Source organism: Somniosus microcephalus, chromosome 3 (assembly GCF_052327205.1).
Source record: "Somniosus microcephalus isolate GS21.2 chromosome 3, FLI_Smic_1.0, whole genome shotgun sequence".
NCBI lineage: Eukaryota > Metazoa > Chordata > Chondrichthyes > Squaliformes > Somniosidae > Somniosus > Somniosus microcephalus.
In genome coordinates this window covers 212,905,049-212,928,371 of record NC_140989.1, presented here as the reverse complement: position 1 = coordinate 212,928,371, position 23,323 = coordinate 212,905,049, and the positions used below count along the sequence as shown (strand labels likewise).

At 48.0% G+C, this 23,323-nt stretch overlaps 1 protein-coding gene across 1 annotated transcript in view; it reads left to right on the top strand.

The window, feature by feature from the left end:
- The window catches only part of LOC147121706 (regulator of G protein signaling protein-like), a 119,144-nt gene that overhangs the window by 15,209 nt on the left and 80,612 nt on the right, over positions 1-23,323 (top strand). The window contains exon 3 of the mRNA XM_085982151.1: positions 6,762-6,895. Coding sequence (XP_085838277.1) covers positions 6,762-6,895 — 134 coding nt within the window. The remainder of the gene's footprint in view (positions 1-6,761; positions 6,896-23,323) is intronic.

The following is a 23,323-nucleotide window of genomic DNA, read 5'->3' as shown; positions in this document are numbered from 1 at the left end:
TACTCTAAGAATCACGGATCCAACAGTAATGCCACACAACACGATGGAGGATGTTCTCAGTGTGATGATGAGATTTAATCTCCATAATGACTGTGCAGTGGTCACTGCTACCAATGCTGTCATGGACAGATGCATCTGCGACAGGTAGATTGGTGAGGATGAGTAGGTTTTTCCCTCGTGTTGGTTCTCTTACCACCTGCTGCGGTCCTAGTTTGGCAGCTATGTCCTTCAGGACTCGGCCAGCACGGTCAGTAGTGGTGTTACCGAGCCACTTTTGGTGATGGACATTGAAGTCCCCCACCCAGAGTACATTCTGTGCCCTTGCTACTCTCAGTGCTTCTTTCAAGTGGTGTTCTACATGGAGGAGTACTGATTCATCAGCTGAGGGAGGGCAGTAGGTGGTAATCAGCAGGAGGTTTCCTTGTACATGCTTGACCGGAAGCCATGAGACTTCATGGGGTCCGGAGTCAATGTTGAGGACTCCCAGGGCCACTCCTTCCCGACTGTATACCACTGTGCCACCACCCCTGGTGGGTCTGTCTTGCTGGTGGGAAGGACATACCCAGGGATGGTGATGAAGGAGTCTGGGACGTTGGCTGAATGGTGTGATTCTGTGAGTATGACTATGTCTGTGGGACAGCTCTCCCAATTTTAGCACAACTCCACAGATGTTGGTGAGGAGGATTTTGCAGGGTTGGCTGGGCTGGGTGTGCCGTTGCCGTGTCTGTAGCCGGTGCTGAGGTCGATGCCGGGTGGTCTGTCCAGTTTTATTCTTATTATTGTTTGTCGTAGCGGTTTGTTACAACTGAGGCCATTTCAGAGGCCAGTTAAGAGTCAACCACTTTGCTGTGGGCCTGGAGTCACATTTAGGCCAGATCGGGTAAGGTCAGCAGATTTCCTTCCCTAAAAGGACATTAGTGAACCAGATGGGTTTTTACAACAATCTGAGTTTCATGGTCAACATTACTGATATTAGCTTTTTATTCCAGATTTATTTAGTTAACTGAATTTAAATTCCCCAGCTGCCTTGGTGGGATTTGAACTCAAGTCTCTGGATCACTAGTCCAGGCCTCTGGATTACTCGTCCAGTAACATAAGCATCATGGTACCGTTCCCGTGGGGCCCCCCTTTCCCTGGTTTTCTCCCAGGGTGGGTGACTCGTGCTCCAGTTAGGTACCAGCTGGTGGGACCTTGCCCAAGGGGGCCACTCTTCACCGTGCATGCTGGCAATCACAGCTCAAGCTGATGGGTGCCTTCACTCTCGATATCCAAGCTCACGCGCAATTTCCAGCAGAGGGCTCTCTCGGCTGGTTATAGAAGATCCCAACGTGCAGTGGGCTTGAGCAGTGAGAGCCCAGTTCTTGATGTGTGTGGTTTTACAGCCCAGCGCCCACCTAGAAATGGGCACCAACCTCTAGTGTAGGAAATGGAACTGCCGCTGTTTTTTTAAATATTCATTCTCAGGATGTGGGCATCACTGTCAAGGCCGGTATTTATTCCTCATTCCTAGTTGCCCTTGAGATAGTGGTGGTGGGCCTTCTTCTTGAACCGCTGCAGTCCGTGTGGTGAAGCTTCTTCCACGGTCTGTAGTAGTTTGATACAAACGAGGGGCTTGCTAGGCCACTTCTGAGGGCAGTTAAGAGTCAATCACACTGGCCTGGGACTGAAGTTGCACAAAGTCCCAGACCGGGTAAGGATGGCAGGTTTCCTTCTTGACAGGACATCAGTGAACCAGTTGGGCAGCTTCATGGACACTTTTATTGATACCAGGTTTTCCAAATTTTGTTTTTGAAAACTAAACTCAAGTTCTCAGGCTGCGGCAGTGGGATTTGAGCTCAAGCTTCTCTGGATTATTAGCCCAGGCCTCAGGATTACTAGTCGAAGCTTCAGCTAAGGCACATTAGAGGCAGTGTAGAGGCTGCATTCACTGTGCTGCACCTGACCTGGTGTTGACAGTGAAGAGGAAGTGTTGCTCTGGCCACGGTATGCATCTCACTGCAAGCTATCAGCAGACCACTTCTAAGTGCCTAGAATTGTTCCCACTGTCTCAGCACTCAAAATCCTTCACCCACAAAGGTTCACAAAACAAGACTTTGCACGTCCCCGGATGGTTCATGTTTTATCCATTTCCAGGGAAACTGTGGGATAAGCGGAGGGAACTTGCATCTATGTAGGACATTATCACATCCCTCAGGAACATTGCTTCACTACAAATTAATTACTTTTGAAGGGTAGCCGCTGTTTTGTAGGCAAACGCGACAGCCAATTTTTGCACAGCAAGCTCCCATAAGGAGCATTGAGATTTGACCTTTTAGTTTTTGAACTGTTGGATTGGTGAACTTTCCACTCATCAAATGGTGCCGAGTGATGCTCACCATCCATCGAACTTAGGGCACTACCCCGCTCTTCTGAAACAACACCTCCAACAGTGCAGCGCTCCCTTAGTACTGCTCCCTCCGACAGTGCAGCGCTCCCTCAGCACTACACCTCCAACAGTGCAGCACTCCCTTAGTACTGCTCCCTCTGACAGTGCAGCGCTCCCTCAGCACTACACCTCCAACAGTGCAGCGCTCCCTTAGTACTGCTCCCTCTGACAGTGCAGCGCTCCCTCAGCACTACACCTCCAACAGTGCAGTGCTCCCTTAGTACTGCTCCCTCTGACAGTGCAGCGCTCCCTCAGCACTACACCTCCAACAGTGCAGCGCTTCCTTAGTACTGCTCCCTCTGACAGTGCAGCGCTCCCTCAGCACTACACCTCCAACAGTGCAGCGCTTCCTTAGTACTGCTCCCTCTGACAGTGCAGCGCTCCCTTAGTACTGCTCCCTCTGACAGTGCAGCACTCCCTTAGTACTGCTCCCTCTGACAGTGCAGCGCTCCCTCAGCACTACACCTCCAATAGTGCAGCGCTTCCTTAGTACTGCTCCCTCTGACAGTGCAGCGCTCCCTTAATACTGCTCCCTCCAACAGTGCAGCGCTCCCTTAGTACTGCTCCCTCCAACAGTGCAGCGCTTCCTTAGCACTACACCTCCAACAGTGCAGCGTTCCCTCAGCACTACACCTCCAACAGTGCAGCGCTCCCTCAGCACTACACCTCCAACAGTGCAGCGCTTCCTTAGTACTGCTCCCTCCAACAGTGCAGCGCTTCCTTAGCACTACACCTCCAACAGTGCAGCGTTCCCTCAGCACTACACCTCCAACAGTGCAGCGCTCCCTCAGCACTACACCTCCAACAGTGCAGCGCTTCCTTAGTACTGCTCCCTCCGACAGTGCAGCACTCCCTCAGCAGTACACCTCCAACAGTGCAGCGCTCCCTTAGTACTGCTCCCTCTGACAGTGCAGCGCTCCCTCAGCACTACACCTCCAACAGTGCAGCGCTTCCTTAGTACTGCTCCCTCTGACAGTGCAGCACTCCCTCAGCACTACACCTCCAACAGTGCAGCGCTTCCTTAGTACTGCTCCCTCTGACAGTGCACCGCTCCCTCAGCACTACACCTCCAACAGTGCAGCGCTTCCTTAGTACTGCTCCCTCTGACAGTGCAGCGCTCCCTTAGTACTGCTCCCTCTGACAGTGCAGCACTCCCTTAGTACTGCTCCCTCTGACAGTGCAGCGCTCCCTCAGCACTACACCTCCAATAGTGCAGCGCTCCCTTAGTACTGCTCCCTCTGACAGTGCAGCACTCCCTTAGTACTGCTCCCTCTGACAGTGCAGCGCTCCCTCAGCACTACACCTCCAATAGTGCAGCGCTTCCTTAGTACTGCTCCCTCTGACAGTGCAGCGCTCCCTTAATACTGCTCCCTCCAACAGTGCAGCGCTCCCTTAGTACTGCTCCCTCCAACAGTGCAGCGCTTCCTTAGCACTACACCTCCAACAGTGCAGCGTTCCCTCAGCACTACACCTCCAACAGTGCAGCGCTCCCTCAGCACTACACCTCCAACAGTGCAGCGCTTCCTTAGTACTGCTCCCTCCAACAGTGCAGCGCTTCCTTAGCACTACACCTCCAACAGTGCAGCGTTCCCTCAGCACTACACCTCCAACAGTGCAGCGCTCCCTCAGCACTACACCTCCAACAGTGCAGCGCTTCCTTAGTACTGCTCCCTCCGACAGTGCAGCACTCCCTCAGCAGTACACCTCCAACAGTGCAGCGCTCCCTTAGTACTGCTCCCTCTGACAGTGCAGCGCTCCCTCAATACTACACCTTTAACAGTGCAGCGCTCCCTCAGTACTACACCTCCAACAGTGCAGCGCTCCCTTAGTACTGCCCATCTGACAGTGAAGCACTCCTTCAGTACTGCCCCTGGATAGTGCATTGCTCCCTCAGTACTGCCGCTCCGACAGTGCAGCACTCCCTCAGTACTGCCCCTCTGACAGTGCAGCTCCCCATCAGTACTGCCCGTCCAACAGTGCAGATCTCCCTCAGTACTGCCCCTCCGACAGTGCAGCGCTCCCTCAATACTGCCCCTCCGACAGTGCAGCACTCCCTCAGTATTGCCCCTGGATAGTGCAGCGCTCCCTCAGTACTGCCCCTCTGACAGTGCAGCGCTCCCTCAGTACTGCCCCTCCGACAGTGCAGCGCACTCAGTACTGTCCCTCCGACAGTACAGTGCTCCCTCAGTACTGCCCCTCCGACAGTGCAGCACTCCCTCAGTACTGTCCCTCTGACAGTGCAGTGCTCCCTTAGTAGTTTCTCCGACAGTGCAGCACTCTCTCAGTACTGCCCCTCTGACAGTGCAGCACTCCCTCAGCACTGCCCCTCTGACAGTGCAGCCTTCCCTCAGTATTGCCCCTCCGACAGTGCATTGCTCGCTCAGTACTGGCTATGGGCGCCGACAACATCCTGGCTGTTGTGCTGAAGACTTCTGCTCCAGAACTAGCTATGCCTCTAGCCAAACTGTTCCAGTACAGCTACAACACTGGCATCTACCCGACAATGTGGAAAACTGCCCAGGTATGTCCTGTCCGCAGAAAGCAGGACAAATCAAATCAGGCCAATTATCGCCCCATCAGTCTACTCTCAGTCATCAGCAAAGTGATGGAAGGTGTCATCGACAGTGCTATCAAGCGGCACTTACTCACCAATAACCTGCTCACCAATGCTCAGTTTGGGTTCTGCCAGGACCACTCAGCTCCAGACCTCATTACAGCCTTAGTCCAAACATGGACAAAGTGCTGAATTCCAGAGGTGAGGTGAGAGTGACTGCCCTTGACATCAAAGCAGCATTTGACCGAGTGTGGCATCAAGGAGCCCTTGTAAAATTGAAGTCAATGGGAATCAGCGGAAAACTCTCTACTGGCTGGAGTCATACCTAGCACAAAGGAAGATGTTTGTGGTTGTTGGAGGCCAATCATCTCAGCCCCAGGACATTGCTGCAGGAGTTCCTCAAGGCAATGCCCTAGGCTCAACCATCTTCAGCTGTTTCATCAATGAACTTCCCTCCATCATAAGGTCAGAAGTGGGGATGTTCATTGATGACTCCACAGTGTTCAGTTCCATTCACAACTCCTCAGATAATGAAGCAGTCCATGCCCGCATGCAACAAGACCTGAACGACAATCAGGCTTGGGCTGATAAGTGGCAGGTAACATTCACGCCACAGAAGTGCCAGGGAATGACTATCTCCAACAAGCTAGCATCTAATCACCATCCCTTGACATTCAACGGCATTACCATCGCCAGGTCTCGTGCCATCAACATCCTGGGGTCACCATTGACCAGAAACTTAACTGGACCAGCCACATAAATACTGTGGCAACAACAGCAGGTCAGAGGCTGGGTATTCTGCAACGAGTGTCTCACCTCCTGACTTCCCAAAGCCTTACCACCATCTACAAGGCACAAGTCAGGAGTGTGATGGAATACTCTCCAATTGCCTGGATGAGTGCAGTTCCAACAACACTCAAGAAGCTCGACACCATCCAGAACAAAGCAGCCCACTTGATTGGCATCCCATCCACCACCTTAAACATTCACTACCTCCACCACCGACATAGCGTGGCTGCTGTGTGTACCATCTACAAGATGTACTGCAGCAACTCGCCAAGGCTTCTTTGGCAGCACCTCCCGAACCCGCGACCTCTACCACCTAGAAGGACAAGGGCAGCTGGCACATGGGAACACCACCACTTCCAAGTTTCCCTCCAAGTAACACACCATCCTGACTTGGAAGTATATTGCTGTTCCTTCATCATCGCTGGGTCAAAATCCTGGAACTCCCTCACTAACAGTACTGCCCCTCTGACAGTGCAGCACTCCCTCAGTACTGCCCCTCCGACAGTGCAACACTCCCTCAGTACTGCCCCTCCAACAGTGCAGCGCTCCCTCAGTACTGCCCCTCCGACAGTGCAGCGCTCCCTCAGTACTGCCCCTCCGACAGTGCAGCGCTCCCTCAGTACTGCCCCTCCGACAGTGCAGCGCTCCCTCAGTACTGCCCCTCCGACAGTACAGCGCTCCCTCAGTACTGCCCCTCCGACACCGCAGCGCTCCCTCAGTACTGCCCCTCCGACATTGCAGCGCTCCCTCAGTACTGCATTGAGGCGTCAGCCTGGATTATATGCTCATGTCTCTGGAGTGGAGATTGAACCATAACTTTCTGACTCAGAGGCAAAAGTGCTACACACTGAGCCATGGCTGACAGTGCTCGGTGTTCTCATCATTGTGGGACCAGTGCAATAAAGAGAATGGGATTAATGCTCTTCAAATATTGTCATCAGGAGCCAATCATTCTGATGTCTCTCTCTCTCTCTCTCCATGGCCTTCTCACAGGTTCTGTTTAACGAATGCACTAAAGACACTTGGCAAAACTATTCTGCCATGGAGGAAGGATTACATTCCTCCCAATTACCTCCACCCATCTCTTGAACATGTGTTGTATGAGATGATCCCTCAATCTACTGCAGGTAAGGATTGGTTGAACTGGGAATGATTGATTATTCGCAGGTTGCGCCTCAGTTGCTCTGCAGAGATTTCCTGTCACCCCTTCACTGTCAACCAAACCATTTTTGTCTACCTTGGACTATATTTAATGACACAACCCCTGTGGAATGAGGGGATGACAGTGTCCTCTGCCTGCTGACTGTAAGGATTCTGCATGAAGTGCATTGGCCCAGTGTAAGCTTCTTTGGCAGTAAGATCTCAATGTCAGTCATACTGATCAAACAAAACAGCAGATGTGGAGAGTGATAAGTGTCATACTGGCACTTTCCTGAGGTCGGGGCTGAAGCTCGTTGTTGGGACAGTGTAGAGGGAGCTTTACTCTGTATCTAATCCGTGCTGAACCTTCCCCAGGAGTGTTTGATGGGGCCGTGTAGTGGGAGCTGTTGCTCCGAATTCGCTAGATGTTCGAAAGATCGAACAAATAGGTTCGCAATTTTTCCTTTTAGGGTTCAAATGTAAGTTTGGTCTGAACAAACACACAGGCAACAGATTTCACGTACAAAGATTTATCTTTAATAAATGCTTAACAAACACAGTTCATTATTTGTTGTGGTGAAAATAAATTCACATCTAAACCGTGTAAAAGTAAAAAGATGCAATTTATTATCAGAGCTCTGGGAGAAGCTTCTCAGACCCCGCGGTCTGTGTGAGCACCTTCTCGTTCTCTCTTGGTTGGTACAGCTTTTTATTCCATTTTCATCCAATCACATTGTATTACAATAATCACCTGATCACATATGGATTCTTTTCAGTATTAGTAAAGGTTAGTTACATCTTGCTATGCCTTTGGTCACAGGTCAAATTCCCATGACCCCTATATTCTGCTGTGTCTACAATTTTTAGCTAAAGCAGCACATTCCTTATCGCTTACGCAAAACGCACATATTCTGTCTGGTCCCACGACTGCGTCTTATCTTGGTTTTTCGAAGCTTCTCACATTGTTCTTTGTTTAGTTTCGCCTCTTTACGTAAGTCAATTTTTATTGTGATATTTCTTATCTTATTCACTTTCACATGACCCCACTCCTTTGTTTTGAGTTTAATTTTGCTGGCATCACTTAATTAGTGGTCACCTTGGCTGTCCGAATTCTGAGAGGGTTCAATTTAACCCCTTCAATACAATAGCTAATTAATCCTCCCCTGCAATGATTCTGGCAGCTAGGCCCTTGTGACCCTTCTTGGTCTGCAACACTGGGCTGCAGGTCATAGGTTACAGTATCAACAACTCGTTTGTAACTGAGCCCATTCTTTCTGTTCTATTTCTTATCTCTGCCACCTGTGTTATGACGTCTGGTTCTACAGGCTGCCAGACCATAGTTGCTAGGCTGAGGTTTCTTTAATAATCTACGCAAGCCATTTTGTTTCTTTATGTTACTACTTTAAGATTAGCTTGGTGGCTATGCCTTATCTTATTCTTGTAAGGCTCCATTGTATAAAGTCCTTGAGCTGGGCAGACATTTTATCTAGCCACCTGGCTTCTCCTCAGCTCTTAGTGATTTCGCACATAACCCCTTTCTCTTTCCTTTGTTTTGCTCTGCATTTTAAACACTGAGAGGATTTGCTTTTAACCCTTTCATTATTTAAAGTACAATTCCAAAATATAAGACTCACAACTTATATTGATATTACCCGATTTGGTCCGAGGTGATCAATCTCTGTCTAAGCCTCTACGTAGGGTTCCTGTCCCCAGGTCCCTGCTGTCGAGTGTTGCTCCTAGGTTCCTCGCTCCTATCTGGGGTTTTCCCTCCTGGTTTATACTATTCTATAAACTGTCCCATCTCTTTGGTTACACATTTTTTCATTTTTTCCTGTGCCCTGATGATTAGTTTATCCTATTCTACAATCTGTCCCAACTCCTTGATTAGTTTACGTCTTACTTCATCCATTTTCTCCAATTGACCCATTGTTTGTTAACTGGTGTCTGTAGTGACCTCACCCGTGCCTGACAAGGTTACCTATGAGCCCTCTGTTCAGAACATTACTGAACCTCTACATTATTTACCCACTATCCCTTACACATGGTGACTCCTTCATTTTATTTCAGTTTTCTTATTTAGACACTAGTTCTTCCATTTCCACATTCCTCCCTTTGATCGTTATCATTTGGGGTCGTTATCATTTGACCAAATGATTTGATCACCATAAAACTGTTTACCATCGTCAGGGTGTGTCCTTTGTCAAGCCTGATACGCTTCCATTGATTCCACTTGAACCTTCAGCCTTTTCTCTAGTCTTTTCATGCTTACCCAGGTGAAGCATAGGCATATGAACACCAGCATAATCATAATTACAATCAGGTGGGACACGAGTCTCACCCAGGGGTGTATGTTAACATTTTCGCCCCAATTCCAAAGGTCGTCCCACCAAGTATTGATTTTGATTCATTTAATCTTTTGGTCAATGTCCTGGGTATTCATTTCCACCCTTTCGTAGATTTCATGAACAAGATCAAGCTTATGTCTAATTTACGTTATATGTTCTTCCTCTAGCTGGATGTTGATGTCGACTTTTGTGAAATATTTTGTCAAGCGATTCTTCCGGTCTATTGACACATTAAGATTAACAGTTGCATGCCTCTGGATGTTGATAATTTTCTCATTTCCAATTCTCATCGGTATCAGGGGGTGCATGCAGAAGGTTGGGTTTTGGATAGGGCAGTCCTTATTCCCATAATGGTAACTAGCTTTGGTGGTGGTAAAACAATATGTTCCGTCACCCATATAAGCGCTTCGGGTGATAGGTTTGTGAATCGCGTTCTCCATGATCAAGGAGCAATTTATGGCCATATTTCCCTTAAATCCACATCGCGCGGTGCGGGTCGGGTAAATTTTACTGTTCTTTCCATAGTGGCACATTGTCCCAATGCAGTTCCCACTAGAGTACCGTTCTGCTTCACAGCATATGGCCTCATTCCTGCCATGGCCACCCATACTCCTTTTTGTATAGTGCCTATGGTTTGGACCTCAAATAATGGCATTCCTTCCTGGTGTCCTATCATGGGGACTCCTATCACCATCCCTACAGCAGTACTTCCACAGAGGCCCAAACATTCCTCGTTGAACCATACTCTGCTGAGTTTCCGTAATTCACAGTCAGCAGCTTCAAATTCCTGGGTGTATTCATTACGGAGGACTTAACGTGGTCCCATCACATCGACGTCGTAACCAAGAAGGCATGCCAACGCCTGTTCTTCCTCAGGAGACTGAAGAAATTTGGAATGGCCACCCAGATTCTCACCAACTTCTACCGGTGCACCATCGAGAGTATCCTGTCCGGCTGCATCACTACCTGGTATGGCAACTGCACCGCCATAGACCGCAAGGCTCTACAGATGGTGGTGAAGGCTACACAACATACTGTGCAGGATATGTACCCCGAGAGGTGCCGGGGGAAGGCCCTGAGAATCATCAAAGATGCGAGCCACCCCAGCCACAACCTCTTCACCCTGCTCCCGTCCGGTAAGAGATACTGAAGTATATGGTCTCGTACCAGCAACTTTCGGAACAGCTTCTACCCCCAGGCCATAAGACTCATGAACGAATAATTTATTATTATTTATTACTGTTGTCTTGTTTATTGTTGCTGTGTTTCTGTTGGTATTTTTTATCATTGCTAGCAATATTTATTGAATTCAATTCAATTCAATTCAATTTTATTTGTCATATATGCAGCAGACGTGTGTACTGCACAATGAAATGTTGATTTTTATGAGTCCTCCCAACATTGGAATAAATATGGCATAACAATGATAAAAATACTAATAGAAATACTAATAGAAAGACAGTAATAATAAATAAAACAACAGTAATAAATAATAATAAATTAATCGTTCATGAGTCTTATGGCCTGGGGGTAGAAGCTGTTTCGAAACCTGTTGGTACGAGACCGTATGCTTCAGTATCTCTTACCGGACGGGATACCGAAGTTGGGAGGACTTGTAAAAATCAACATTTCATTGTGCAGTACATATGTCTGCTGCATATATGACAAATAAAATTGAATTGAATTGAATTGAATTGATAGTAGCAGGAACATTCTGCTTTATCAGACCCCGGATTTGAGTATTGTTGATCCAAGTGGGTACTTCTTCACGTTTTGCCAGCATTAAGTTTTCCCTCAGCTGGTCCAGCATCCAATTGCCATATGTCATGCACAGTGTTTGTTGTTGGGTTCCGTTCGCCGCCCTTTTGGCCGTGTTAATAAGTTGATTAATAGTCCGTGCATGTCCTTCTAAGACCTGTTGTGTTTGGATCACTATACATTCCTGTCCTAACATAGAAAACATAGAGAACATAGAAGATAGGAGCAGGAGTAGGCCATTCGGCCCCTCGAGCCTGCTCCGTCATTCAGTGCGATCATGGCTGATCATCCAAATTCAGTACCCGGTCCCTGCTTTCTCCCCATACGCCTTGATCCCTTTAGCCTTAAGAAATATATCCAACTCCTTCTTGAATATATTTAAAGAATTGGCCTCTACTGCCTTCTGTGGTAGAGAATTCCACAGGTTCACCACTCTCTCGGTAGAGAAATTCCTCCTAATTTCTGTCCTAAATGGCCTACCCCTTATCCATAGACTGTGATCCCTGGTTCTGGACTCCCCGACCATCGGGAACATCCTTCCTGCATCTAGTCTGTCCAGTCCTGTCAGAATTTTATACGTTTCAATGAGATCCCCTCTCATTCTTCTAAACTCTAGCGAGTACAAGCCCAATCGTCCCAATCTCTCCTCATACGTCATTCCTGCCATCCCAGGTATCAGCCTGGTGAATCTTCGCTGAACTCCTTTCATGGCAAGAACATCCTTCCTCAGATAAGGGGACCAAAACTGCACACAATACTCAAGATGTGGTCTCATCAAGGCCCTGTTCAACTGCAGCAAGACATCCTTGTTCCTGTACTCAAACCCTCTCGCTACGAAGGCCAACATACCATTTGCCTTCTTAACCGCCTGCTACACCTGCATGCTTACCTTCAGCGACTGGTGCACAAGGACAGCCAGGTTTCGTTGCACTTCCCCTTAGATCATTAGTATATATTGTGAATAGCTGGGGTCCAAGGACCGATCCCTGCGGTACCCCACTAGTCACTGCCTGACACTCGGAAAAAGACCCGTTTATTCCAACTCTTTGCTTTCTGTCTGCCAACCAGTTCTCTATCCAAGTCAATACCTTGCCCCCAATCCCATGTGCCTTAACTTTACATGCTAATCTCTTATGCGGGACCTTATCAAAAGCCTTCTGAAAGTCCAAATACACCATATCCACTGGTTCTCCCTTATCTATTTTACCAGTTACATCCTCAAAAAATTCCATCCTTTAGAATGGACTCTAGCATTTTCCCCACTACCGATGTCAGGCTTACCGGTCTGTAATTCCCCATTTTCTCTCTACCACCTTTTTTGAATAGTGGGGTAACATTAGCTACCCTCCAATCCATGGGCACTGTTCCAAATTTCATCGAATGTTGGAAGATGATCAGCAATGCATCTACTATTTCTAGGGCCACTTCCTTAAGTACCCTAGGATGTAGATTATCAGGCCCTGGGGATTTATCGGCCTTCAATCCCATCAATTTCCCTAACACCATTTCCCTACAAATACTGATTTTTTTCAGTTCCTCCCTTTCATTAGACCCTATGTTCCCCGACATCTCTGGGAGGTTATTTGTGTCCTCCTTTGTGAAGACAGAACCAAAATACGTATTTAATTGGTCAGCCATTTCTTTGTTCCCCATTATAAATTCCTCTGATTCTGACTGCAAGGGACCTACGCTTGACTTCACCAATCTTTTTCTCTTCACATATCTATAAAAGCTTTTACAGTCAGTTTTTATGTTCTCTGCAAGCTTACTCTCATATTCTATTTTCCCCTTCTTAATTAATCCCTTTGTCCTCCTTTGTTGAATCCTAAACTGCTCCCAATCCTCAGGTTTACTGCTTTTTCTGGCCAATTAATATGTCCTCTCCTTGGATCTTATGCTATCCCTAATTTCCCTTGTTAGCCACGGTTGAGTCACCTTTTTTGTTTTATTTTTATGCCAAACTGGGATGAACAAATTCTGTAGTTCATCCATGCGGTCTTTGAATGTTTGCCATTGCCTATCCACCGTCAACCCTTTGAGTGACATTCCCCAATCAATCCTACCCAACTCGCGCCTCAGACCATCATAGTTTCCTTTATTTAAATTCAGGACCCTAGTCTCTGAGTCAGCTACTTCATTCTCTATCTTATGAAGAATTCGATCATATTATGATCGCTCCGACCCAAGGGGCCTCGTACAACAAGATTGCTAATTAATCCTTTCTCGTTACATAATACCCAGTCTAAGATGGCCTGATCTCTGGTTGGTTCCTCGACATGTTGGTCCAGGAAACCATCCCGTAAACACTCCAGGAATTCCTCCTCCACAGTATTGTTACTGATTTGGTTAGCCCAATCTATATGTAGATTAAAGTCACCCATGATGACTGCTGTGCCCTAATTGCACGCTTCTTTAATTTCCCTTTTAATGCCATCCCCAACCTCTGCCTTACTGTTTGGAGGTCTATATACCACACCCCCTAACATTTTCTGCCCCTTGGTATTTCTCAGTTCTACCCATATAGATTCCACATCATCAGAGCTAATATCCTTCCTTACAATTGTGTTAATCCCTTCTTTAACCAGCAATGCTACCCCACCTCCCTTTCCTTTTTGCCTATCTTCCCTGAATATTGAATACCCCTGGATGTTGAGTTCCCAGACTTGGCCGCCCTGGAGCCATGTTTCCGTCATCCCAATCAAATCATATTCGTTTACCTCTATTTGCGCAGCTAATTCACCTATCTTATTACGAATGCTCCTCGCATTAAGACACAAAGCCTTCAGGCTTGTTTTTTTAACGCTCTTAGACCTATTAGAATTATTATTTACTGTGGCCATGTTTGATTTAAACCGTTGATTTCTCTGACTGCCGCTTTTGTTTTTCTCCTTCCTATCTTTTGCTTTTATCCTTGTTTCCCTTTCCTCTGTCCCCCTGCTCAGGTTCCCAACCCCCTGCCATTTTAGTTTAAACCCTCCCCCAGAGCACTAGCAAACACTCCCCCTAGGACATTGGTCCCGGCCCTGCCCAGGTGCAAACCGCCCAGTTTGAACTGGTCCCACCTCCCCCAGAACCGGTTCCAGTGTCCCAGGAATTTGAATCCCTCCGCCTCGCACCATTCCTCTAGCCACATATTCATCTGAAATATCCTTCTATTTCTACTCTGACTAACACGTGGCACTGGTAGCAATCCTGAGATTACTACCTTTGAGGTCCTAATTTTTAATTTACCTCCTAACTCCCTATATTCAGCTTTTAGGACCTCATCCCGTTTTTTACCTATATCGTTGGTACCTATATGCACCACGACAACTGGCTGTTCACCCTCCCCTTCCAAAATGTTCTGCAGCCGCTCTGAGACATCCTTGACCCTTGCACCAGGGAGGCAACACACCATCCTAGAGTCTCGTTTGCGGCCGCAGAAACGCCTATCTATTCCCCTTACAATAGAATCCCCTATTACTATAGTTCTACCCCTCTTCTTCCTCCCGTCCTGTGCAGCAGAGCCACCCCTGGTGCCAGGAAGTTGGCTGCTGCTGCCTTCCTCTGATAAGCCATCCCCCCCAACAGCACTCAAAGTGGTGTATCTGTTTAAGAGGGGGATGTCCCCAGGGGACCCCTGCACTACCTGCCTGCGCCTAGTACTCTGTCTGTTGATCACCCCTTCCCTTTCTGCCTGTCCAACCTTTGCCTGCGGTGTGACCAACTGCTTAAACGTGTTATCCACGACGTCCTCAGCATCGCGAATGGTCCAGTATGTATCCAATCGCAGCTCCAGCGCCGCAATGCGGTCTGCCAGTAGCTGCAGCTGGACACACTTCCTGCACACATAGTTGTCAGGGACACAGGAAGTGTCCCTGAGTTCCCACATAGCGCAGGAGGAGCATGCCACGGGGCCGGGCTCTCCTGCCATGACTTACCCTTTAATTAATTGAAATTAAATTAAATCAAATCAATCCCACCAATTACACTACAGTTAAATGGTATATTTAAGGGCCCTGGTTTACCAACAGTCCCCGCTACACCACAGAGACTTTAGAAACTATAAACCACAGAGTTAAAATTTAAAAAGAGAGAAATACTCACCAACCAATCACTTACCTGCTTTCTGGTGACGTCACACTTCAATTACTTTTTACTTCTCTCCCTCCCTCTGAGTTCAGAGATTGGAGATTAGTAAGCTCTGAGGCCTACCTGAGCCTCGACGCTGCTTTAAATAACCACTGCTCCGCCGATTCTCCCGCAGGTCCGCCGCTCTTGCCGCTCTGAGGCCTACCTGAGCCTCGACGCTGCTTTAAATAACTGCTGCTCCGCCGATTCTCCCGCAGGTCCGCCGCTCTCGCCGCTCTGAGGCCTACCTGAGCCTCGACGCTGCTTTAAATAACCGCCGCTCTGCCGATTCTCCTGCAGGTCCGCCGCTCTCGCCATTCTCGCTGCTCTGAGGCCTACCTGAGCCTCGACGCTGCTTTAAATAACCGCCGCTCCGCCGATTCTCCCGCAGGTCCGCCGCGCTCGCCGCTCTGAGGCCTACCTGAGCCTCGACGCTGCTTTAAATAACCGCCGCTCCGCCGATTCTCTCGCTGCTCTGAGGCCTACCTGAGCCTTGACGCTGCTTTAAATAACCGCCGCTCCGCCGATTCTCCCGCAGGTCCGCCGCTCTGAGGCCTACCTGAACCTCGACGCTGCTTTAAATAACCGCCGCTCCGCCGATTCTCCCGCAGGTCCGCCGCGCTCGCCGCTCTGAGGCCTACCTGAACCTCGACGCTGCTTTAAATAACCGCCGCTCCGCCGATTCTCCCGCAGGTCCACCGCTCTCGCCGCTCTAAGGCCTACCTGAGCCTCGACGCTGCTTTAAATAACCGCCGCTCCGCCGATTCTCCCGCAGGTCCGCTGCTCTTGCCGCTCTCGTCCTGCCTGTGACTCTTGTCTTTGATTATTATTCAGTTCCTCCAATAGAGTTTTGACTGGCTGGGTTAAGGTTTTAACCTATGGAGTTCTAATTAGTTATATCTAGAGTATTTACAGTGGCCATTCCTGCTCCATAGACTGTCCCTGCATCATTCAGTAACCCCCTCTTCCTCTTTTTCCTAGCTGTCTTTGTTTCAGTTCCCTGCTTCCCTCCTATCTCTCCCTTGAGCAACATCAAAGTCAAGTCCTGATACAATCTTTTGGTTCCCTCCGGGCACCAATTGGGCAATTGTACATCGATTATCTTCAGTACTATAGGTATTAATTCATATTGTATATTATCATAAACAATTTTGGTCGTGTTTCTTAATATTACCCCTCCTTTGGGTCCTGGCTCGTGTTTGGGGCAGTCCCAAACTGGAACCGGGGTCGTAGGGATCGGGGTGGTGGTCTGAACAATGAGTGGGGTAGTTGGCTCGGGGGTAGTAGGTGTCTGTAATACCTGAACCACTAGCTTTCCTTGGTGTTTACACGAGCACGTTGGTTTTAAGCTCTTCCGTGGATTACTGATGAGGTTTCTTACAGTTGAATTGCTGCTACACCCCACCCTAATCTGTAAGGAGGTGCTTGTCTTGCTTATGTTGCAACACAGTTGTTTATCTATCTTAGTACAATTCATCTCATACTCTGAACCAACAGGATTTGCCCCCGATAGAACCCTATGGGTGCCCCCTGTGTTCTGCATAGCCAGCCATACATCTTTTCCCGTACACGCAATACACACAAAGTTCAGTTGAGTTTCCGTTGCCGTCTCATAGCAGGTTTTTCCTTGGCTGCTACACCTGCACTCATTGTTGCCATTGGTAGGTGCATGAAAACCTGCATTGTTGTCTTGGGCACAGTTCTGACTGTTCCGTCCGTCTGCGGTAATAGATACACCTGAGTTCTCAGTGAGGATGATACAGCCAAACACCAGACCACAGTACCCCAGAAGGGTGGGTACTGGGATTTCCACGTGCAATAATCAGTTACAGTACCTAGAAAGAAAAAGAAAGATCAGGATAGCAACTGCTCTTATTTACAGTTCTATCTTTTCTGATACCTGATGCAACCATTTGGGTCGTCCCGGACTGGGCGGGGGTAGAGGATGGTTTCTAGCCCAGTTGACGGGTCGGATTAAAGACGGGGTTCGAGGGGCCACTCTAGGAGATTATTTGTGCCCCTCTGTGCCCTTCCAATTTTATAGGGGTCTGTTCGAGAACTCTTTTCCCATCCTCAGTCATAGTTACCACCCCAAATCCGGTACATTGTTGTCCATTAACCACAGTTGATGAACCATCCACATAAACGTGGGTTTTGATTTTCTGGTTACCGTCACCCTCCCTAAATTTTGTCTGAAAGGGGCCATCAAGGTCACTTGATGACAAAATTTTACATTCGTGCGGGTCTCCTGGGTACAGCATGTTCTGCGCTAAGTTCATTTATTTAGGTTGATATTTAACCTCGACATCCCTCCCTTGTAGGAGTAGGAGTGTCCATCTGGCTATTCGTTGTGAACTGACCGAGCCATCTTTAAGGCTACCATCCATAAGCATTTTAATAGGTGTGTGTGTGGTTAGGATAATCAAAGGGTTAAGTCCAACGATGGGGAGAATTTGTGCCCAGCCCTAAACACACTGAGTAAATTTTTCTCACAGGGTGAGAACTCTAGAAGCGTAACCAACAGGCTGGAGCTTCCCAGAGTGTTCCTGTAATAATACCGCTGATAGGCCGGCCTCACAAGCGGCAGTCTCCAGATAAAAACTCAGAGACTCAGGGCTGCGTAGTGAAGGGGCTTGGGTCAAGGCTAATTTTAGCTGGTTAAAGGAATCCGTATGTTGTTGGGACCATTCCCAGGCCACTCCCTTCTTTAGTAAGTTACATAAAGGTTTTGCCAGTAAAGTGCAGTCCTCAATGTGGTCCCGGCAATATCTGGTGATCCCTAAAAGGGACTGGAGGGATTTTACATCTGTGGGGGTAGGCAACTTGGAGGTGGACCTTTTTTGCTCTTCCGTTACCTCCCTTAGTCCCTCTGTGACTTGCATTCCCAAGCAATGCACTGACCGTTTCACAATCTGCGCCTTTTTAGGGTTCACCTTTATCCCAATCTTGTGGAGGGTTTTAAATAGTTCCTGTAACAGGACCTTATGTTCCTCCATGGTGTCAGTTTGGAGGAGGATATCATCTACGTACTGAACGAGTGCTGAGGGCTGGGAAAATCCCTTCAAACTATTTGCCAGTATGTTTGAGAATATTGAGGGGCTGTTGTGGAAACCTTGAGGCAACCGGGTCCAAGTGTACTGCTTTCCCTTGTGAGTAAAAGCAAATTTGTACTGGCATTCTTTTGTTAAGGGTATGGACCAAAATCCATTACTGATGTCCAGGACAGTAAAGATTTTCGCAGTTGGGGAAAGTTTTGAAGCGGTCTGGCAGTGGCCAGTGGGTGCCACGGAAGGCGTAACCTTATTCAAGGTTCAGTAATCTATAGTCATTCTCCAGGACTTATCGGGTTTTTGAACGGGCCAAATGGGTGAGTTATTGGTAGAAGCAATGGGTCAGAGCACGCCATGATTCAAGAGACTGTGAATAATATTGTCTAAGTCCTTTTCTGCCTCAACGGGAATTTTATACTTCTTCTGGGGCGGAGGATCGGGTCCCATGATTGAGACTGGTCCTGCCATCTGGCCACACTGGTGTTTGTGGGTGGCAAAAACATTTGAGTTTTGGGTTAAAATATCCTGTATTTCCGGGTCGTCTGTTATGGTAGAAGGAACAAAAGTAAAAGTTTTCATGCAGCATATGCGCGCGTCATACGTCCCCGTGGGTATTAACCTGTCAACACAAGTTTCGCACATTCTCCAAATACAATGGTTTGCTGGGTCATTAGCCAAATTATATATTCTCATGAAGTCAATACCAATTACTGCCGATTCCCCCTGCACCTGTGGCACCGACAGGCAGGCATGCTTAAATTTGAAACTTCCCAATTGAATCTCCAATGGCTTAGTGATTGTAGCGGTCTGCCCATGACCGGTAAAGCCGCTCAGGAGAATTTCTTGATTAGTTAAGTCGTTGTGCGAGAGAGGGTGCTGGTTTCCCAGACACGTTCTGGATCCGCCTGTGTCCCATAAAAATGTGGTATCACGACCTCCTACAACACCTGAGACTATAGGCCGTCCATGATTGTCATATCCTGCCTTGCACATGACCTCCAAGGTCGGACCCCGTCATTGTTGGTCCCCAGGCTCGAGTGCCAGTTGCTCATGGAAGGGTGCCATTCGCCCGGAGCATCCCACAGCGCCGGACCGGTTACTTCTTTTTGGCGCCTGACACTCCCTTTGCCAATGTCCTGTCTTTCCGCAGTTATAACAGGGTTTCCTTAGTGGTCCATATCCCCTATCTCCCTGGTTTGCTACCGGATACCTTGGAGATCCCTCAGTCCTCCATGCTGGCGGGTCATTTGATGGGACAGTGTAGAGAGGGATTTACTCTGTATCTAACCCGTGCTGTACCTGCCCTGGGAGTGTTTGATGAGACAGTGTAGAGGGAGCTTTACTCTGTATCTAACCCGTGCTGTACCTGCCCTGGGAGTGTTTGATGAGACAGTGTAGAGGGAGCTTTACTCTGTATCTAACCCGTGCTGTACCTGCCCTGGGAGTGTTTGATAGAACAGTGTAGAGGGAGCTTTACTCTGTATCTAACCAGTGCTGTACCTGCCCTGGGAGTGTTTGATAGAACAGTGTAGAGGGAGCTTTACTCTGTATCTAACCAGTGCTGTACCTGCCCTGGGAGTGCTTGATGGGGCAGTGTAGAGGGAGCTTTACTCTGTAGAGGACATATAATTTGGCCAAAAAAAGCAGCAAACCTGAGGATTGGGAGCAGTTTAGGGTTCAGCAAAGGAGGACAGAAGGGTTAATTAAGAGGAGGAAAATAGATTTTGAGGGTAAGCTTTCAGGGAACATAAAGACTGACTGTAAAAGCTGCTATAGATATGTGAAGAGAAAAAGATTGGTGAAGTCAAGCGTAGGTCCCTTGCAGTCAGAATCAGGGGAATTTATAATGGGGAACAAAGAAATGGCAGACCAATTAAATACATACTTTGGTTCTGTCTTCACAAAGGAGGACACAAATAACCTCCCAGAGATGTCAGGGAACATAGGTTCTAATGAGAGGGAGGAATTGCATGAAATCAGTATTTGTAGGGAAATGGTGTTCGGGAAATTGACGGGATTGAAGGCCGATAAATCCCCAGGGCCTGATAATCTACATCCTAGGGCACTTAAGGAAGTGGCCCTAGAAATAGTAGATGCATTGCTGGTCATCTTCCAAAATTCTATAGACTCTGGAACAGTTCCCATGGATTGAAGGATAGCTAATGTAACCCCACTATTTAAGAAGGGTGGTAGAGAGAAAACGCGGAATTATAGACTCGGTAAGCCTGACATCGGTAGTGGGGAAATGCTAGAGTCCATTATAAAAGATGTAATAGCAGCGCACTTGGAAAACAGTGACAGGATCGGACAAAGTCAACATGGATTTACAAATCTACTGGACTAATCTACTGGAATATTTTGAGGATGTAACTGGTAGAATAGATAAGGGAGAACCAGTGGATGTGGTGTATTTGGACTTTCAGATGGCTTTTGATAAGGTCCCACATAAGAGATTAGCATGTAAAGTAAAAACACATGGGATTGGGGGTAAGGTACTGTCTTGGATAGAGAACTGGTTGGCAGACAGGAAGCAAAGAGTTGGAATAAACGGGTCTTTTTCCAAGCGGCAGGCAGTGACTAGTGGGGTACCGCAGGGATCGGTGCTAGGACCCCAGCTATTCACAATATATATAAATGATCTAGACGAGGGAACTAGATGTAATATCTCCAAGTTTGCAGACGACACAAAGCTGGGTGGGCGTGTGTGCAGTGAGGAGGATGCAGAGAAACTCCAGTACGATTTGGGCAGGTTGGTTGAGTGGGCAGATGCATGGCAAATGCAGTATAATGTGGATAAATACAAGGTTATCCACTTCGGTGGCAGAAATAGGAAGACAGATTATTATCTGAATGGCAATAGATTGGGAAAAGGGGAACTGCAACGAGACCTGGGTGTCCTTGTGCACCAGTCGCTGAAGGTAAGCATGTAGGTGCAGCAGGCGGTTAAGAAGGCAAATGGTATGTTGGCCTTCATAGCGATAGGATTTGAGTACAGGAGCAAGGATGTCTTGCTGCAGTTGTACAGGGCCTTGGTGAGACCACACCTTGAGTATTGTTTGCAGTTTTGTTCACCTTATCTGAGGAAGGATGTTCTTGCCATGAAGGGAGTGCAGCGAAGATTCACCAGACTGATACCTGGGATGGCAGGAATGATGTATGAGGAGAGATTGGGTCGATTAGGCTTATATTCGCTAGAGTTTAGAAGAATGAGAGGGGATCTCATTGAAACTTATAAAATTCTAACAGGACTAGACAGACTAGATGCAGGAAGGATGTTCCTGATGGCGGGGGAGTCCAGAACCAGGGGTCACAGTCTAAGGGTAAGGGGTAAGTCATTTAGGACTGAGATGAGGAGGAATTTCTTCACCCAGAAAGTGGTGAACCTGTGGAATTCTCTGCCACACAGGACAGTTGAGGTCAATTCATTAAATGTATTCAAGAAGGAGTTGGATATATTTCTTGAGGCTAAAGGGATCAAGGGATATGGGGAGAAGGCAGGGACAGGGTACTGAATTTGGATGATCAGCCATGATCTCATTAAATGGCGGAGCGGGCTCGAGGGGCCGAATGGCCTACTCCTGCTCCTATCTTCTATGTTTCGATGTATCTAACCAGTGCTGTACCTGCCCTGGGAGTGTTTGATGGGACAGTGTAGAGGGAGCTTTACTCTGTATCTAAGCCGTGTTGTACCTACCTGCCTTGGGATTGTTCGATGGGGCAGTTTAGAGGGTGCTTTACTCTGTAGCTAACCCGTGCTGTACCTGCCCTGGGATTGTTTGATGTGACAATGTAGAGGGAGTTTCACTCATTATCTAACCTGTGCTGTATCCGCCCTGGGATTATTTGATTAGGCCGTGTAGAGGCAGCTTTAATCTGGGAGTGTCTGATGGGACAGTGCACAGTGAGGTTTACTCTGCACCTAATCCCTGCTGTACCTGCCCTGGGATTGTTTGATTGGGCCGTGTAGAGGCAGCTTTATTCTGTATCTAAACTGTGCTCTACCGGCCCTGGGAGTGTTGATGGGGCAGTTTAGAGGTTCCTTTACTCTGTTTCTAAGCCGTGCTGTACCTGCCTTGGGATTGTTTGATGGGGCAGTGTAGAGGGAGATATACTATGTATCTAACCCGTGCCGTACCTGCCCTGGGAGTGTCTGATGGGGCTGTGTAGAGGGAGCTTTACACTGTATCTAAACCGTTCTGTACCTGCCCTGGGAGTGTTGAATGTGACAATGTAGAGGGAGTTTTACTCAGTATCTAACCTGTGCTGTAGCTGCCCTGGGAGTGTCTGATGGGACCGTGCAGAGTGAGCTTTACTCTGCATCTAATCCCTGCTGTACCTGCCCTGGGATTGCTTGATTGGGCCGTGTCGAGGCAGCTTTACTCTGTATCTAACCCGTGCTGTACCTGCCCTGTGAGTGTTTGAAGGGGCAATGTAGAGGGTGCTTTACTCTGTATGTAACCCCTGCTGTAGCTGCCCTGGGATTGCTTGATGGGGCCATGTAGAGGGAGCTTTACTCTGTATCTATCCTGTGCTGTACCTGCCCTGGGAGTGTCTGATGGGACAGTGTAGAGGGAGTTTTACTCAGTATCTAACCTGTGTGTATCCGCCCTGGGATTGTTTGATGGGGCCGTGTAGAGGGAGCTTTACTCTGTATTGAAACCGTGCTGTACCTACCCTGGGATTGTTTGTTGGGGCCAGTGTAGAGGGAAATTTACTCTGTATCTAACCCCTGCTGTACCTGCCCTGGGATTGTTTGATGCGGCCGTGTGGTGAGAGCATTACTCTGTATCAAACCCGTGCCATACCTGCCCTAGAAGTGTTTGATGGGACAGTGTAGTGTTTGATTTACTCTTTTTCTAAGCCATGCTGTACCTGCCTTGGGTTTGTTTGATGGGGCAGTGTAGAGGAAGCTTTACTATGTATCTAACCCATGCTGGAGCTGCCGTGGAATGTTTGATGGGACAGTGTAGAGTGAGCTTTACTCTGTAGCTAACCCGTGCTGTAACTGCCAAAATATTATTTGATGAGGCCGTGTAGAGGGAGCTTTACCCTGTATCTAACCAGTGTTGTACCTGCCTTTGGGGTGCTTGATGGGGCAGTGTAGTGGGAGCTTTACTCTGTATCTAAGTCGTGCTTTACCAGCCTTGGGATT